The sequence below is a fragment of the Chamaea fasciata genome, unplaced genomic scaffold (genome assembly GCF_029207755.1).
Source record: "Chamaea fasciata isolate MVZ Bird 193981 ecotype frontalis unplaced genomic scaffold, bChaFas1.0.hap1 SCAF_13, whole genome shotgun sequence".
Classification (NCBI taxonomy): Eukaryota; Metazoa; Chordata; class Aves; order Passeriformes; family Sylviidae; genus Chamaea; species Chamaea fasciata.
The window spans coordinates 9,690,959-9,709,195 of NW_027094098.1; the positions used below are offsets into that span (position 1 = coordinate 9,690,959).

The 18,237-nt window shown below is 46.9% G+C and overlaps 1 protein-coding gene across 2 annotated transcripts in view; it reads left to right on the plus strand.

Annotated features, from left to right (window-relative positions):
* Positions 1-12,586, plus strand: part of MGLL (monoglyceride lipase) — a 60,860-nt gene extending 48,274 nt beyond the window's left edge. For both annotated transcript variants that reach the window (XM_066195740.1, XM_066195741.1), the window contains exons 6-8: positions 1,716-1,805; positions 7,642-7,857; positions 8,831-12,586. In XM_066195740.1, coding sequence (XP_066051837.1) covers positions 1,716-1,805; positions 7,642-7,857; positions 8,831-8,956 — 432 coding nt within the window. In that variant the 3' untranslated portion in view covers positions 8,957-12,586. The remainder of the gene's footprint in view (positions 1-1,715; positions 1,806-7,641; positions 7,858-8,830) is intronic.
* The last annotated feature ends 5,651 nt before the right edge of the window (positions 12,587-18,237 follow it).

Sequence of the window (18,237 nt, forward strand, 5' to 3'; positions counted from 1 at the left end):
ATCCTGTGTCCTCATGGAAGCATCCAGTTGCAAATCCAGTAGAGTGACAGGGATCTTGCTGCCTTCCCTTTTTTCTTCTCAACTGACCTGGACAAAATTCAGTTCTGAATCTTTGCGGTTTCAAAGGCTGTAGAGACAGGAGTCACATACATTGACAAAGGGCAGAGCAGGGGTGAAAGAGCATCTCCCTCTAAATTTCTGCTATTGAAAGCTTTGAAATCAGGTGGGCAGGATAACCCCTTAGGAAATATTCCCTGGTGTTTAATCCTGTACTGACCCTTATCCTATTGTTTAAGGACTCACAAAAAATATTCTCTCTTTACCTTATGTGTTTTCCATTTCACCTCTATTGCTTTCTGGGCATCATGTTCACTATCCTTCAGACTGAATCTGCACCCAGTAACACTGCAAAGGACTTTTCCTAAGGTGTAATCAAACTGGAAGAAAGTACTATATCAAAACTTTTTTCTTTATTCCTTCATTCTGTCCAGTTTAGCAGAGATGACAGTCATCAGGTTTAGAGTCCATAATCCAGCCTAGGATACATGAAGCTGCATAGCTCAAATCATCACTGCCTGGAGTTTACATAAAATGAGGAAAACCTCATTCCTTCTTGGATAATCATAAGCTCTTACCTGCATTGTCGTGTAGAAAAAATTAATTTTGCTGACACAATGTCATAGCCAGTGAGAGGCTCAGAATACTGGCAGACAGTGACACTGGTTCCTACTCATATCTACCTCAGGGTACACACGTGTTCCCAAACCTGCTATGAGTCTTTACTGCTTTTCACTCCTCAATGACTGACTTCAACCTTGTGTTATTCCTCTAATATCATAATTAATCTGTCATCTGTGATCTGAAGTGCCAGGGAGTGCTTCAGAAATTATTAGGCATCTTCAGAAACACGGGGCATAGGGGACAGCCTACCTCCAAGTGTTAGCTGTGAACAACACAGGCCATAAACCAGACCAATGAACACTAACTGTGTCTTCTCTGACTTAAGCAGTGATCACTTAATTAAAGGCAGCTATCAAAGATCAGAGCAGAATTCTGGTATCAATGTGCTTGTAGTGCTATTGAAATGAAAGATGTTACCCTTTCTTCTACCAGTAGTTTCCAGCCTGGGCTGCTCAATGCTTTTGTGTGTTGTTCCCAGGAGACGTATGAGCAATGGATTCTCTTAGCCAATGCATGCACACTTGGCTGTTGTTTATTTACGGGTTCCCCAGAGAATGTGCTTATCAAAATGAGTGCAGCCTAGGCAACATCTGCAAATGGCACCCAACATCACTTACCACTGCAGCCTGAAATCAGAACTGTGGCAGCAAGGAAAGGACAATAAAACACCAAAATGCAGCCCTCTGAGAGTTGGAAATGACCTTTTCCTATCAAAGCACTTAACTGAGGCCTTTCAGAAATTAACTTAAGAATGAGGAAAAGGCACAGTACAATGAAGTTATGCTGCTGCATGTGGACAGACAGCTGACGGCATTTCAGTCTAGCACACCCACTCCCTGCTCCCAGGAGCAGTTTAAACACTTTCCTCATTAAGAGAAATGTTTTAAATATACGACAGATCTTTATCCAGAGTTAGCTGTCAATTCTTAACTGTTTAACTCCTGTGCTGATTTCCATCAGCTCAGGATTTGGGCCTCTATGTTCCCTCTCTTCCTCTAACTGGCTCTTTGACTTCTTCCTTTCCTCTCCCACAGGTTTTTGCAGCGAAAGTGCTCAACTTTGTGCTCCCAAACCTATCACTGGGATCAATAGATCCAAATGCAATTTCCCGGAACAAGAAAGAGGTGAGAACCTTAAAGCCATTTTAAGTCACTGCATAGTTGGTATCTTGTCCCAGTCCTGCCTTTTTTTCTTTTAGAAAAACACACAAGTGTTTTGCTAAATCAGGAGGGCAAAATCTCTGCTGGTGTAGAAAGGTGACATATCTCTGAAGCCAGTGGAACTGACTGCTCACAGAAGACTGTGGGAAACCAGCTGCTCTTCCCTGGGGTGTGCGTTGCACCCACAGCTGCTCTGGGTGCCAGACATGACAGAGAGCTACAGGTGCAGTAGGAAGCACATGGGAACCATGTCTATCTCTGCTGCACCACCACCATTCATTACAGCAGCAAAACCCAACTCAGGTAGCAAACACACTGCTAAGGTCAACTTTTCCACCCCTGCTCTTTGTGGTGAAATCCTGCAAAACCCTACAGTCCTGGAGATTTGTTTTCCTGCTTCCAAACCAGGATCACATTGTGCCAGATGCATTCAAGCAGAGGAAAAGAGCGTGCTTGAACCAAAGAACTTGTTACAAGGTCTCCTGGATCACACTCTGACTCTGTTACAGCCTTTCTAAACAAATGATATATTTGTGCTGCACCCAAGAATAATACTTTAAGGAGCTGCCATTGAAGCAGCTGTTGTAACAACACAGCTCCAGACACCACTGTGAATGTGCATGGAACTGTCCCGGGGTTGAGTTTTTATTCTGCCACATAGCCTGGGACTTTTCTCCCATTCACACTCACTCCTGGAAATAACTGTGTCAGCCTATTCATGACATCATTGCAAAAATAATTGCAACTGCTGCAACACCACCTAATGAGGGTTTTTCCTTCTCACCGTTGTGGGAGCAGTGAAAGGAGAGAGTCACGAACTGTAAGTGAATGAAGGTGCTTAGGCTAGATCCAGAACTTGGTGCATTTCAGAAAGCACCATTTTTCTTGAATGATAGAGAATGGTGCTCAAGGATGTCTCAAGAGCTTAGCTGGTGCAAAGTGGTCACTTGTTCCTGTGCTCCCATACTCACATCTCACTCACAAATGCTGTAATTTTCCCTGCTGTTCATGCAATGGTTCATCCCTGAACTAGGAATTAATAAATTGCCTTTCTCTGTGGAGGCAGCTTGACCAGCATTAGAATTGAAGCTGAAAGGATCAGGTGCAAAGACAGTGCCAGCATCTGTGTGAGTGCAGTGCATTTTGCCTCAGCATATCCCACATCTTTGGCTCACCTATTCAGAAAACTGGAAAGCAAAGAGTTTCCCAGAATAGCCTCAAAGCTCAGGGCTGTTTCTTGGCACTGCCAGAGGGGTTTTTGTTCCAATGACTTTCAGTTCACTTATCCTTGAACAGAGCATAAGATTTCACTGTGTTGGAGGTGGAAAGATCCAAGGAACTGAGGAAAAGAAGACGACTAGCACGGAGTGAGATCATGTGCATCCGCTGATGCACCGTGTGACATATGCTCGAAAGTACCATATGAGGCTGCACAAAATATATGCTTGGGAAGAAAGCTGACTCCAATCTAGCTGTAGAAACCTGCTCTTAATTACATTCAGCTGCCATAACTTGTTGCATATAATTCAGAGAAAAGGTTTAAATTAGACAATCGATTCACTAAAATGACACAGAGGAAAGTTTTCACATCTACATTTGTATTTCGAGGATACAAGCAATCAGTGCCCTGGAGGAGGAGAGGAATTGGAGAGCTTTATTCCCTACCTGAAGAGTGAGTGTGTCTGCGACATGTGGCTCTTTACCTGCTTCTGCACTGATCTGTTGTGTGACACCTGAACTCTGCTGCAGCTGCATTTAAAGGATGTTTTAAATTTCAAACATTTAAGGATGTATTAAATACACCTCCAGGAGCTGGATCCTCTGCTGGAAGTTGCTACTGTTGCACTCAATAGCTTTGTAGGAGAAAAGTGACGATGTAGGGATATCCTGAATAATAATAATAACATTTAGGAAAGTGTCAGAGAGCTCCTGAAATTGGAGCACAGTATTGACTGAGCACTTCCGTGTTGTGGTGATGTTGGGAATCACCACAGCAACCACTGGACATACTTTATAATAAATGCTATTGTGTTGTCTTTCTTACCACCTATTTGCTGCTGCTTTGTCTGCTCTGTGATGCTTCAAGTCTCTAAAGCTTCCTTGGAGCATGGTTTTTCCTCTGCCTTTTTCATGGAGCAAGAGAGAGCCTTTTGCACTGGATAAAGGTGTAGGTCTGCTTCATTAGAGCCTGCCTATAATGGAGACATCTTCCAAATGAGACACCTTGTGCTGCCTTCTTGTCTATACGTGAGCACACAGCTGACGTAGCAGCTGTGGGTAGTGATGTAAAGCACTTTCCTGACCCCCTTCAAGCAGCAGGATTTGAGGCTCCAGGCACTTACTGAAGATAAGACAGCGGTTTGGTCCTCTGGCTGCCTCTAAGCACACTCCACCCTCCTTTTGGATTCAAGACACTCAGATTTAAAGCATACAATGTGCTGAAAACATCCATTATTTATATGCTACACATGCTCTCCTGCCAAACCAGCTTTCTATTCACTAGAAATATTTTTGGGACAACATCCAAGAATTTCCTAATGAGTTTGTGTTCCCAGAAAGCTGTCTTCAGGGTGTGGGGACTAAAACACAGAATGATATAGAGACATTTGTTTGATGTTTCCTGTATCAAACACAAGAGAGAAAAAGGAGAGCAAGAAGCAACCTTAAAAACCAGTCCTGTTATTCCAAGAAGGAATGACATCACAGTGGCAGGAACCTCTTTACCCCACTAGTCTTTGTTGGCTGCTGTTGACTTAGTGGAATGGTCCCCCTGACTTGAGCCTTGTTCCTGCCAAGTCCACATAGGATGAGGTTGCAAGAGGAGATGCAGACCTCTAAATGGGTCGATGCAATGCAGCAGCCTAATGGTTGCTTCTGTCTTAGAATTATATAAAGATAAAAAGAGCTCTTTTGAGAGACCCTGGAGAGCCTTTGCCTGACAGTGTCTGGAAGGAGTCACTGGCTCTGCTGGGATCACCTTCTGTTCTTGCCCCCTGTCTCAGAGCTTGGTGCAGCAACAGCAGTTTTGGGCTTGCAGGGTTTGCAGATTGTAGCCTGCAAAATATAAAGCCTATTCCCTGTCTGTCCTCCTTCCCCAGAGAGCTGCTGCTTGGCACTCACCCCATGCACTGAGCATTAACTCTGACAAGGATTCCTGTTCATTGACTAGGACCACGATACTGCCCCTGCAGTCCTGATCATTTTGGACTGGGACTGGGTTTGGTCTTTTTTTTTTTTCCTCCTGCCATCATCTACACAAAAATATTTTTTGGGTCCTCAGTAGCTAAAAAATCCCCATTCTTTCAGACAACAAGAGAAAGAAAGAAACCCTTTAGATCATTCTTCCGGCATTTATGGGGTTGGTGAGGGGGCCAGCTCACATGAATTCATCAACACTGTTTTACTCCCTGGGAAGGAACCTTCTGTCAATCTATCCACTTATCCCTCCTGAATCCCCCTGCAAAATCTCTTATTTATTGCATTCAATTAAAAACAAAAAAAAACCAACCAAAAAAAAAACCCAAACCAAAAAACAACAACCCCCCCCCAAAAAAACCCCCACACATACCTACCAAACTAAAAAATAATAAAACCCACCCATCTCAAAACTGTGTTTCTTCAGCACAACACTGTGACATAGGTCCAGATTAGGCTGAAGCCAATTGCTAAGTAGCCAATGCAACACAGTGGTTTTGCTCAAAAAGCTAATGAAAAGTCACCATGTTTGGCTGAGCATGTCAGGGTAGACCCAGCTGCCAACAGGAGAGTGAGCTGCACCCCATGAGGCACTTGGTATTCTGAAAGTCAAAGCTGAATGTTTTCCATGAGCACATTCACAAGGGAGCAATTTCTTCTAAACACAGGCAGCTTCTTGCCCTGTTTGAAGAAGTTTGGAGAGCAGGGAAGGTACAGCTGAACAGTGTAGGGGATGAAATATGCAGATGGAGGTTTCTGCACCAACAAGCTGTTTGGGCACTGGGATGGTCCATGCACTGGACTGTGAGCTGTTCAGTCTCTACTTCCCAGGGCCATCAGCAGGAGAAGGGGATGTTTACAATGTCTCAATGTCTTAACCACAGTCTGGATTTTGCAGTTGCCTCTTACAAGCAGTTTTCCAGATTCTCAGTATGCACATACTTCTTTGAAAGGGAGATACCATGTGTAATATCCTAATATGATGAATTGTGATTATTATCTTTGTCTCCCTGCCAAAAACTACCCCTCACTTCAAAACAGCTATAATCTTGCACAGAGACCAAAATACAACAATGGCCTTAATCAAATCCACCACTTCCAAGGATCCCTAAGTGAGTTCTATGACAACTTGGATTTTTTCAGTCCAACTCCAGTACAAAGTGGAGTGACTGTGCAGCTGTCTCTCCCTGGACCACCCTTGTTACTGAGGGCTGGGTCTGAATGGTGTCAGCCACTGATAGTCCCAAATTTCCCCCTACATCTTTCTCTTGCTGCACATAGGGATAGGAACCATGGAGTCAAGCAGTGGGAGATGATGGGGACTGGAAGTAAGAAAGTGATGGGGAAAGACTTGTGAGCACCAGGGTGTCTCACTGCCACCTCCTTTCCCAGTGCTTTGTACTCCAGCACATTTGAGATGACAACAGGGGAAGCTGGCTTCAAACCCTCTGGGAAGTGAATGCATCCAGATGGGAAAGCCCCACCATGTACTGTTTGCCACCCTGAGAATCTCATCTCATGGCAAATTGAAGACAGAATCCACCCCAAAACCTTTCTGTCCATACTGTCTTACAGTGCCTCCTGTGCCTACACCTACAGATGGCTACATGTCCTTGGGTGGCCTGTTGGGTCACCTCCTATCTGTGGTCCCCTCAGGGCAGGCACAGGCGGAAGCAAAAGGACCTCAAGTTAATGCCTTCAAGGTAGAATTTGAACAGACTCCACTGCCTGTGAGGAGAGCAGGAGACTGTTTTCAGCTAACCTATAAATAACCATCATTTCTATAAACATCTGCCAGGGTTGGGAGAAACTGGAGGCTGTGCCAGAGACCAGCCCATAATCAAAGCATTCTGGCAAATATTGCGATAGTGGTGTCTGTGTGGGCCGTCTCCACATACAGTATACAAATATTTACTGTAGATTTGCCTGCTGCAGTAACTACTCCTTCCTAGCAACTTTCTACACCAGCTCTTGAGCATTTTTATCCCCTCACAATCTGGCTGAGCAAGTTGTTGACTACTTTTTTTTGCCTATGATCTAATACCATCATTTGGTGCCTTGTCTGTCACACTTTGCAGCCAGAGATGACCCCTTGGCTTTGCAATCATCTCTGTCAGTTGTCTGTAGGTATAGGTCATGGTCACCACCCCCAGACAGGGAAAGAGAACATTTGGGCCCTCAGCAGAGATGATAATGGCCTGGAGAACATCAGCTTTCAAATAACACAGTCTGAAGAACTCTCTGTAGAATTAGTATCACATTGAAATGACAGAAGGGCACAGCAGAAGAGAAAAATGCGGGCAGGTGCCCCTGTTGGAATGGTCTTTGTCCAACACTGGTTGTTTCTCTGCAGAAGCTCCTTTCAGAGAGCTCTGGCTTGAATATTTTCTTGTGGTGCAAGAGAGAAATATGCAGCAAAGAGCATGTCAGGTTGTGTGAGCAGTGCTGGTAAGCCACAGGACCTTGACCTTGACTATGATGGCTGGATGTCCTGAGAGAGTATGGAATGACTATGCAAGCCAAGGGAAGACTCTTCACTGCCAGACCGATCTGCTTTTTCTCATATGCATGAAATATTGTTAAATTACCTCTTTCTCCCTGCCAGATGGAGTCTTACACATCTGATCCCTTGGTCTACCATGGTGGCATGAAGGTCTCCTTCGTCATCCAACTGATGAATGCCATTGCCAGAATTGAGCGAGCTCTGCCCAAGCTGACTTTGCCCATCCTGGTGCTACATGGCTCTTCTGACAAGCTCTGCGACATCAGGGGCTCCTATTTGCTGATGGACACAGTGCAGAGCCAGGACAAAACACTCAAGGTCATCTTGCTTTATTGGTTGTTAGGAGATTATGCTGTCAGTGTTGGCCTGAGCATGAGTGACTCTGAGGGGCAGGGAGCCTGCTGACCTCCAGAGAGCTGGAGGCAAGGAGATGGATTAGTGAGGCTGGGGAGGTCACAGCCCCTTTCACCTTGAGGTAGCCCAAGCTCAGACCTCCCTGGGCTCAGTGTGGTGGCCTTTCACCAGCTACAGCCAGGCTGGGGGCCAGGGATGGTGGGTGATCTCCAGGCCTGCCCCAGTGCTGGCTGTGTGCCTAGAGGGTGTCTTGGACATGAAGCAACTTGGTGTAGAAGTTGAGCAAGGCTCAAAAGCAAGTAAAGTGTTGACCCTAAAAGCTCTTCTGAACAATGCCAACTGTGCAAGCACAAGCCTTACCTTGTGTAAGGCTCATGTAAAAGTGCAGGAAGGTCTTTCCAAAACGCTGGACAACAAAAGCCACTTCACATCTGCTCATTTCAAGAGAACCAGAGCTGATTAACCAATTGTTAGCACATGAATAAACCTGAAAGAGAGACTGGGAGACCAAGGGAAAGCTTTTGTCATCAGAAGAATAACTGGATAGTCTGAGCACTAAAGGGAGTAAAATTGCACAAGGCATGATGGGAACATCCCTCACTGGCCTTTACACTCCAAGGGCATGATAAGTATTTCCTCCTCCTTAGTGGGATAAGAAGCAAGAAACGTATGGGGCTGGAACATGGATCATGTTCCTCAAGGGCAGCAGGGTTTTCTGGTACCCACAGATGTCAGGCAGCAATGTGAACACCTTCCTGCTTGTTGAGGGCCTGCACCACCAGTGGCATCTCCTTGATTTCATAACATCTTGGAAAAAAACTGACAAGTTGTGGGCAGGATGCGTTGGACCTGGGTGTTGATGAGAGGGGACTGAAGGTTGTTTTGTTCATGCAGATTTATTTTTTCTGTGCTAATCTCTACTTCTCCCTGGTTGCAGGTGTATGAGGAAGCCTATCATGCCCTCCACAAAGAGCTGCCTGAGGTCTCTACCTCTGTCTTCACAGAAATACTGACATGGATTGGCCAGAAGGTCTCAGCAGCTGGGGAAACCAGCCATACTTAAGAGCAATTGCATTTGCAGCTCTTACTGGGGTTTTCTCAGAATAGATGTTTTTCTTACAAGAAATCTCTTGGGAAAAGAGCTAAGATGGAGGGATTCTCAGAATATTTTATCACACACAGCGTAAGGGAGGGTGGGGGGAGAGGCTCAGGGTAGGGCATTATTTGCTGATGCAAATGGCCACTTGCCCTAATCTGGAGAAGAACTGATAGCTGTGGGATGCCCCTTACCCACCAAACTTTCTCCACGGCTTCCCCGTCTCTGCTTTTGCTGTGGTGACTGGGGTGTGTTTATACTGCAATAATTATTGGTATGTAAAAGAAATCGGTATCTTCCACTTCATGGTTTTGATGCCAGGTGCGTCCCTTGTCCCCACCATCCAGTACCTTAAAAACCCTGGTCCTTGAGGGGAGAGCACTAACAAAGGTGCTGGGTGATGAGGAGAGGCTGAAGATGGAGTTGGCAGCTCCCTGAAGGTGAAAGGCTGATTTTCAAGATCAGACCCCTTTGGATACTACCTTTTTAGGCAGACCAGGCCAGGGGAGAGCATAGAGATGCCTCCTCCACCTCCCTGCACATCCTCTGTGAGTGTGCACTTGGGGAAAGTGTGTTGAACAGTGTTTTGATTTTCATCATCTAAGAAGGATCCCAGAGGGAAGAGCAGGAATGTGGAATCAAACCCACTTAGCACATTCAATTCCCGTGCTTTTCCCCACATCAAACCCCATCTCCTCTGCAAGATGAACTATTGTGTAAATATTCCTAGGGACAGGTTTTTTTCCTTCCTTTTTTTTATTTTCTTCTCTCCTTTTGTTATTTTTCTTTTGCAATTAATTGCTTCTGCTACTGAAACTGAAAAAACAAAATTATAAGAGAACATAGTAATATAATATATGATATATATAGAGGTGGCTGGAAGCTGGGAAAGAAATGGGAAGAGAGTAAGGAAGGAGTTAATCATTCCTTCTCTTGGCAAGGAACAATGTTGTCCTACCAGGATCCGGTCCTCTCACCATAACTTTACAGTCATAATCTGTTGTTTTTCTCCATCAATTGGAAAATGTCCTGAAAATAATGCTAGAGAGAAGTGCAGAGCATCTGGTGGGTGGGGAGTAGCAGTGGGTGTCCTCATGGTCCACTGGTTTAGCATGAGGCCCACAGCACGAGCAGAGATCCTGCCCAAGCCCATCCCAGTCTCCTCCTAGTCAGCACTGGGATAGATCACTGAGGGGCTGAGCTCAGCCCTTTAGGATATGTGGGGACTGAAGGCAGAGTGTGGAGTGTGGTCATCCATCCAACCTCTGCCTTGTTGTACCACGGCATCCACAGACCCTGCCGCACAAGCTACTGTGGAGGAGCCTGTAGTGCAGGTAAGCCAAATTCTAGAGCTACCTGATTCTCTGCTAGCAGCAGGGTGAGAGGAAAGAGTTTAGACCCCAGATTAGAGCAGAGACATTGTACTGACAGAGTAAAAGCTGCATAGTGATGACAGAGTAGCTGTGCAGGTCGATTTGTTCAGTGTGATGGGCCCCAGCATGAATATACTTCTTGGCACTATCCAAAATGAAGGGATTTAAGCTGCACCTCTCCCTCTGGTTTTGCAAGAAGAGAATGCAAATGTTGCACTATGAGAGAGTGGGGCATCTCCCCCAATGATAAACCAGCCCTCACTGCCTTCCCTGGCAGCAGCAAGAAGCACTGCTGTGTATTGAGCTGCCGTCCCCAGGGCTGGATCCCTCGACAGTCAGGGGGGTCACCCACCTCTTCTCCCTTTGGAAGCAGTTCTAGCAAGGTTCAGGAAAGGGACCTCTGTGCAATAACAGTCAGAATCAGGGCTCAGTCCCGTTCCATCCCAGCAGCATGGATGGATGAGAGATGCGTGGACGCAGATTGTGTCCTTGTAGTTGCCCTGAGGGGCCCAAGTCGGGGAAGCTCTTTTATACAGGTTGATCCAGGCACTTTGGCATTTTTATTTTCTTGCCTCTAAAGAGAGGAATGAGCTGTAGTTCTCCCAGCAACGCCAGCTTTTTATTGAAATATTTATTCCAGTGCAATCAGCTGTTCTCAGCAGCCCCTGCTAAACCTCTGGTGACACTTACTCTGGGAAGACACAATGAGAAGGTCACCTGCTTTCCATGTTCCAGCAGCCTGTCTTGAGGCAACTTCTGTTGCCTGAGCAAGCTCCCTCCTGGCCAGATGCTGCTACAGAAAGGCAGCAAGAAGAGAAACACTACAGCAGTGATAAATCTCACCTGCTTCTTCAGCTGGAAGGGGAAACAAGTGGGTGTGATCCAGAGGTGACAGACGTTGCGGGGGTAGTAGCAAGATGACGACTTAAGGATAGGATTTTTGAAAGCACTTTTCTTGAGGAAGTCAGGAGGACTAAATCAATACCCACATTCTTTACATCCCTTCCAAAGTGACAAGCACTTTGCAGGAGGGGAGAGGGAAGTGACCCTTCAGCAGAAAGGTCAGAGCCCATCCGCTCCCTTCAACCTGGCAGAGGAAAGTCCCTTGTCAGTGCCTTTGCTAAAATGTGTCCTTTCACCCAAGAAACATCTACAGCTGAACAGAAATAAAGGGAAACAAATTGCATTATCTGGGGAAGAGTGGTCCTTCTGTCTATAGCTAAGCTCAGCAGTGGCACTTGCCCTGGGGAGGCTGTGTGTGAAAAAAACATTACCAAACAAAACCTACAAAGAACAGCAAGAACAACAAAAAAGCCAAATGACTCCAAAGCCATGGCACAGCAGCAGGTATTGCCACCCTCAGCCAGTTTTCTGAAGAGTTACTTTCTGAGTCAATTAACACAGAGGAAACCTATCCAAAAGAAGCTGGCACTGCCCGTGCTGACCCCACAGACCCCTGGGCTGGCTGCTGAGCAGAGAGGAGCCACAGCTCTTTGGCAGGTTGGGAAATGAGTGCAGAGGGAAGGAGCCAGGAATAAATCAGCCTGGGCCAGGTGAGACACTGATCTGCACATTTGAGCTCTCTCCGCTGTTGCTGATCCCTTTTCCTGCCTGTAAGCTCCTTTGTACTGACCCAGTTAGGTTTCACCAAGCCCCGGAGGAATTCTTCCTTGGCTGACCAGATTAGCAATGAGCAGAGCAGCTGCTGAGGAAAATGTAATTACACTCTATTTCCAACTGGCAGGTACCACTTGCAGAGAGCACAGCCAGCCTTACGAATGTTGCTGTGCAGAGCTGCACGAGAGCCTGGTCTGCCTTGGAGAACAGGTGGCACTTGTGACTGAGCAATAGCAAAGTGTAACTACTGTAAATATCAACTATATATGTAACTACCACCTGTAGCACTGAGAGGCCATTTCCCACTGCCTAACCCATCATATTTTCTATTTAGCCTGTCCTTTTTATACCACTCACCTTAGCACACTGCCAGCACAAACCCACTGGGATCACATTTCCTTTTACAAGTTTTTCCTGAGGTTGTCTCTCTTGTTCTGTTGTGTTCCAGTTCAATGAAATACAATATATATATATATATATATACACATATATATAAAAACATATATACATCCACAGGTATTTTCAGTGGAAAAACCATATACAAGTTTAGGATTCTTAAAGGAAAACTATGTATATTGCAACTAATAATAAAGTTATGTTTTCTGAAGAGAGCGTGTCTGAAGGTGTAATTGGTGACCATTCCAAAGTGCTTCCCACACTCCAGATTAAACGACAGTGTGGAGCTGGTGGAGGATACACAGTAACAAGCAAACTCAGCCTGCTTCAACACCTGGTTCCCATGCTTTTAGAAGCCTTTTAAAACGTGATGTTGATCCTGAACTAAACCCAATTCCAACAGGAAGCATCTGCATCATGGCCAGGAGCAACTGCTGATTAAATCCTACATTTTTGTCCCCAGCTGTGACTGCGGATCAGGCTCGGGGGTGGCTTTGATGCTCTCGGCTCCCAGGCAGTGCCCAGATGCTATAAGAGTTCCTGGTCCATCCAGAGCTAGGGTTGGTGCTGTCACTGCCTCACACTGCAGAAACGTCCCCCTGCCCAGAGAGTGGGGCTGGCCCAAAGAGCAGCCACAAGGTCCTCTCCTGCTCTCCTCTCCATGCACATTTCAGGACAAGTTACTTGTTTGTAAGGGCTCCCCAGCCACTCACACTCCAAAACATGTGACAACTGCTGCAGCAGGGGATAGACAGGACAGGATGCTCTTGTGCCAGCCTTCTGGCCAGAGTCATTAGCAGCACCAGACCCAACCTGCAGCCTTCATCAACTCATTTCATCTTCTTTATGCCTCAAGTCACTAAATCAAGAGAATGATACTTTCCTTCTGCGGCCCTGTGCAGGCTCTGTGTCTGATCACACCCCAGCTCACCAGGACAGCAGCTCTGGCCAAGGGCTTTGATGCCCGTCAACACAGACAGCAGAGCTGGGGCTTTTCACCAAGCCAGCAGGCACACCATGCTAGCAAGGAACATTATTAGTAACAACATTTGCTTTAATTCTGGCAAATCCACTGCACTTTCTTCTGATATTTTGGTGGTTTGTTAAGCTCATCAGAGTTTTGAGGGTCACTGGAGGGTGCATACCATGATGCTGGGACAGGGATTGAGCACAGGAGGGGGGGGACAGTCCTTCACAAGGCTGGAAGCTGCACCAGCACAAAGCAGCTCTTTTGGAAATGCACTTCTCCCAGTGTCACCACCTGATGGCTGGTGAGCTGTCACAGCCACAGGTGGCCTTCCTGCTTCCTGTTTTTTAGCCTGTGCTTCTAACTCTGATCCTGCAAGTCTGCAGGAACCCTGAAGCTTTTGCCTTTTTCTCTTCCCTCAGCCTGTGCCGAGTCTGGTGTTATCCAAGGCTGGTCCTGGGGGTAGCTACAAGGTGGGGATCAGCCAAAGAATTGTAAAGCAGGAGCCAGAGCAGTGTCAGGGTGAGGGGGAGAGCTCCTTAGGAGTCCTTTCCAGTCACCCTGGCAAGGACAGACAGCCTGTATCACCACTGGGACATAAGAGAAGAGGTGTCACAGTCACAGTGCAGCAGGGAACTATGCCTCTGTCAGACTTCTGGCACCACACAGCCCAGCACCCAGGCCAGGCTGAGGCACTGAGAGCAGGCAGAGGCTGCAGCTCCAGTGAGTGGTGAAGAATTTTAATTCAGATCTGCTCAGTACATAACCCACAGTGCTTCACCTCCATTTGCTGCTGGTTAAGCATCAGAGGAGGGAGAAGAGGGGCTGCAACCCACTGCAGAGCTGCTGCTGGGAGCAAGCAGGGACTTGCACCTCTCCCCTGCCACTGTCCCTGCCCAGCTTCAGGCAGAATTTCATCACAGGAAAAGGGAGATGGAGCTGAAGGGTTGTGCAGGTGCCACCACACCACCAGAGACCACCGGTATCGCACAAATGCTGCAGCCTGACCACCTGCCAACACCACTCCTGCTCACCCAGCCTCTCAGAAGGCGGGGGTTGATCAGTCATTTGCTCTTTTTCTCCATAAATGAGCACAGGTCTCCTTTGCACACAGAAACAGGGTCATGCTCTCCCAGCTTATCTGTCTGGGCTGCCCTCCTTCTCCCTCTGATGGGGAAGCTGCTGATGTGGAGCTACCACTCACCTTCCTGCTGCTCTCCAAACAGCTGCCTTATTAACCAAAACTGCCACGACCATGAGCAAACACTGCAGAACCCACATCTCCCAACAGGCATAAGCCAAACAACCAGCCTTCCCATGGCCACCACTCCTCGGGAGGTAGTGACACAGTATTAATTTCCCTGCTCTCTGGAGGAAACTCTTCAGTGTATGGAAACATTCCAGGAATTCAGATGAAAAACAATTCCTAAGAGATCAATTAGGAGTTTGGATAGATCGCATGATCTGTGCTATCCAAAGGAAACTTGGCAAAGAAAGCTACTTGGCCTGAGGGGGGGCAAGATGTCATGCATGGAGAACGCTTGTCTTCTAAGAAAACACACAGAGACAAGAATGGCAGAGGGAAAGGAATGGCAGCTCAGGGGCAAAGGACAAGTGGTACCTTAGGAAGGTACATGACCAAAGGCAAGCAAGCCCTGCCAGAGCACAGTAAACCCTGGCATGAGACAGAGCCCCAGGAAAAGCTGGATTTTCCAGCCTTCCCAAAGTCAGCAGGCCTCGTGTCAGCATTTTGTCTTCATTTACATTAAAAAAAAATGCAATGGCAACACCAGCAAAGCTCTCTGCAGGCTGACACGGTGAACCCTGGAGCAGATTTTTTTAGCAAATAAACAACTCAGGTTCCCCATACAGCGGAAAACAAGAAAATCAGCTTTTCCCTCTGGCTGGATTGCAGGGTCAGCCTCATGCTGAAATGACAGCAGTGAGCCATTCTCCCTGTGGGCTGCACAGGGCAGCCCTTGTCTTCGTCACATCAAAAACTTCCAGGCTTCACGCCGTGCACTTTTAACACCAAGTCCTCCTCTTCCTTGCTGAGCTTATACACATCCCATGCTGAGGCTGATGTGTGCCAAAACCCAGCCCCAAGGCACTGGTGTGACTGTCAAGTCCTGAATCCCCAGTAAAGGCTGGATTTCACAGGCAAGCCTGATGTGCCCCCTCACTGCAGTACCACGAGCACTGTGGTCAGCAGAGCAAGAATTGCTGGCCCTTTTGTGTGCTTTTGGGCTGGGAAGACTGATGTTCAATTGCACGCCTGATCCTAAAAGGTCACAAAACTAGGAAACAAGGAATACCATCTCCCCTGCCCCTAGCAAGAGAAGGAACAGTCACCCCAGGAGCAGCATGGCCAGAAACAGCACCTTGAACAGCTTTGAAGATGCTGTGCCTGATTGGCACTCAGACCAGAGAAGCAGCACAGCAGAAAACAACTCACCTGAAGCATTTTCAGCTTCTCAAGAAGAGCCTTTGGAAAAGGGAAGGAGATTGAACTTGCCACCAGCAAACTTCTTTTGAAACTCCTGGGTAATTTTTAGTTTTAGATCCACAGAGAAAGGGGATGGAAGGGGCTCTAGAGAGCAGATTGCTGGCTCCTGTTACAAAAGCAAGATTAATAAAATTAATAGAAATATTGGTAGCTCTGTTATGCTGTGCCAAGAATGTGTTAGAATAAATCCTTATGAGCAGACAGGAGAGATACAATGTCAACTTAGCCTTGATAGGCAAGATCAGCCTTCATCGCCAAAAGCATGTCCCAAGGAGTAGTAACTAACACACCAGCTTGCCTGCCCTCAGAGCAGGCCTCTGCACAGCCTGCCTCACACAGTTCATCACTGCCACAGCACAAATAGTACTGGGATGACCCTGGCTCACACAGAAGTTATAAAAGAATAAAGAGGGAGGCATTTTTCCTTACTGGAGTTTTAATGACATCGCAGTGCAACACAGACCAGCTTGGTTTCCTCCACGGGAAAACGACATCAAGCTATTTTGGACCAGATCTACCCTTCCCTGAGCCCAAGAACAGAAGCATCCGGCCACACCACAGCACTCCCTTCACCTCCTTTTCCTAACCAACATACTAAAGCAACAGCCTTGCCTTCTGCCATACCAGTAAACATAGCAGGCAGACTGCTGCTGTCATGAGCGAGCAAATCTTTCTAATCCTGCTCTTTCCCCTTGAGCTTGCTCTTCTGGTAACAGGAGGAGGGAGAGGAAAGCTCTCACACTCATTTTCAGAGCTTATTTTGGGAACTGGCAGCCAGACCCTTGGGACCAGAGCTAGTTGTTTGCATGGTACTGATTCCCTTCCAAGGTTTTCTTTAATGCCCTTCAAAGCTTGCCCTGCACTTTTATGCTTACGAAGTTAACCACAACCAGGAAAAGCAAAGGGCATGTGCATGCTCATCCCCTTTTCCCCAGATGCTGATCACATGTAACTTTGAAGTTAATAGCTTGACTTCGGCTTAAGGATCAGCATGTCCATAGCTGCACCCAAATGTGGCTGCTGTTCCCTAATTAACTGCCCCTCTGCCGCCCTTGCCTTGGTTATTGCCAATAACCCACCGCCAATTTCCAACCTAAAACCTTTGAAACCATTTGCAGCCTACAAAAGGGTTCTCTGTCCTTCTTTCTCAGCACTTCCTCAAGGCAGGCAGCACCAGCAGAGCCAGCACCTTTGTTCAAAACAGGCTCCGACTATAATAAATGGTTTGCTCATGCGGCCTCTCAATAAATTTGTTTTGTCAAATCTATTTTAGCTTAGAAGGTGAAACAAAAACCTGCTCCTCAGCACACCCATCCCCTGTGAGCAGAGAACCAGGCCAAGCCATCGTTTCCCATTGTCAGCTCTAGGTGGGGTCACTCATCGCTGGGAGCTGAGCACAGACACATTCCAGCTCCCAAACCTGTGATGGGCCTTGCCATGCTGCCCACAGCAAGAGGAAAACAGTAACCCTGAGCAGACAGACCGACTGTGAACTGCTACATGGGAAGTGCCATCTCCAGCTTGACCATGGCTGTAAAACATGAAGAGCTCAAGCCTTTTGCAGATGCTCATCCTTTACTCTCACAGCACAATGCTGCTCCTTGTGTGCACTGTTTGTTGAGTCCCAAAAACCTGATTAAGCCTTGAACTTTTCCAAGGCCTCCCTTCAACAGCATTAGTCATTCAGATGTTATTAGTATCTCCTCTCCAAAAATTGCATGTTCCTACACAGAGCAATAGGCACAAGATGGATGCTTATTCCCTGAATGCCAGTCATGCTCTGAAGTCAGCAGGGGCTGCACAGATAGCTCAGCTATTGCCTACAAAAAATTGGAGCCCCACAGGCATACAAGAAAGCAGGTAAGAAAACAGGTGCCTGTGTGCTCACAGAGGAAGAACTGCCCAGCCACTTCAGCAGTCATGGTTTTGAAGAAAACACAGGCTTCCGACTCCAGGAGTGCACTGAACAAGTCACAATAGTTAAACACAAAGGCTGAAAAACCTCCACCCTTGGATATAAGGGACAGTCATCAATGACAGCGGCACAAGATGACAGGAAGAAAGAAAAAGACAACTTACCTGTAAGCAACAGCCCGCAGCAATTTTCCAAGACAAACATCACCTCCCTGACAAACAACCATGGCAGTGACCAAGCCAGTGCCATGGTGCTGCTAAAGAAAGGGAAAAATCCTTGGAGAAAGGAGACAGTAAAAACGACTTAGTGCTTTACTCACCTGTTCTATCAGGGCTGTACACACTGCCTGGAAGCCAGACATTGCAGAGCCAGTCCTTGGCCTGGGTAAGGGAAAATGAAGGAGCCCACAGAGCCCCTTCAAAACTAAAGCCATGCTGATGTTGTCAGTAACAAAGAGACCACAGCCAGAGCAGA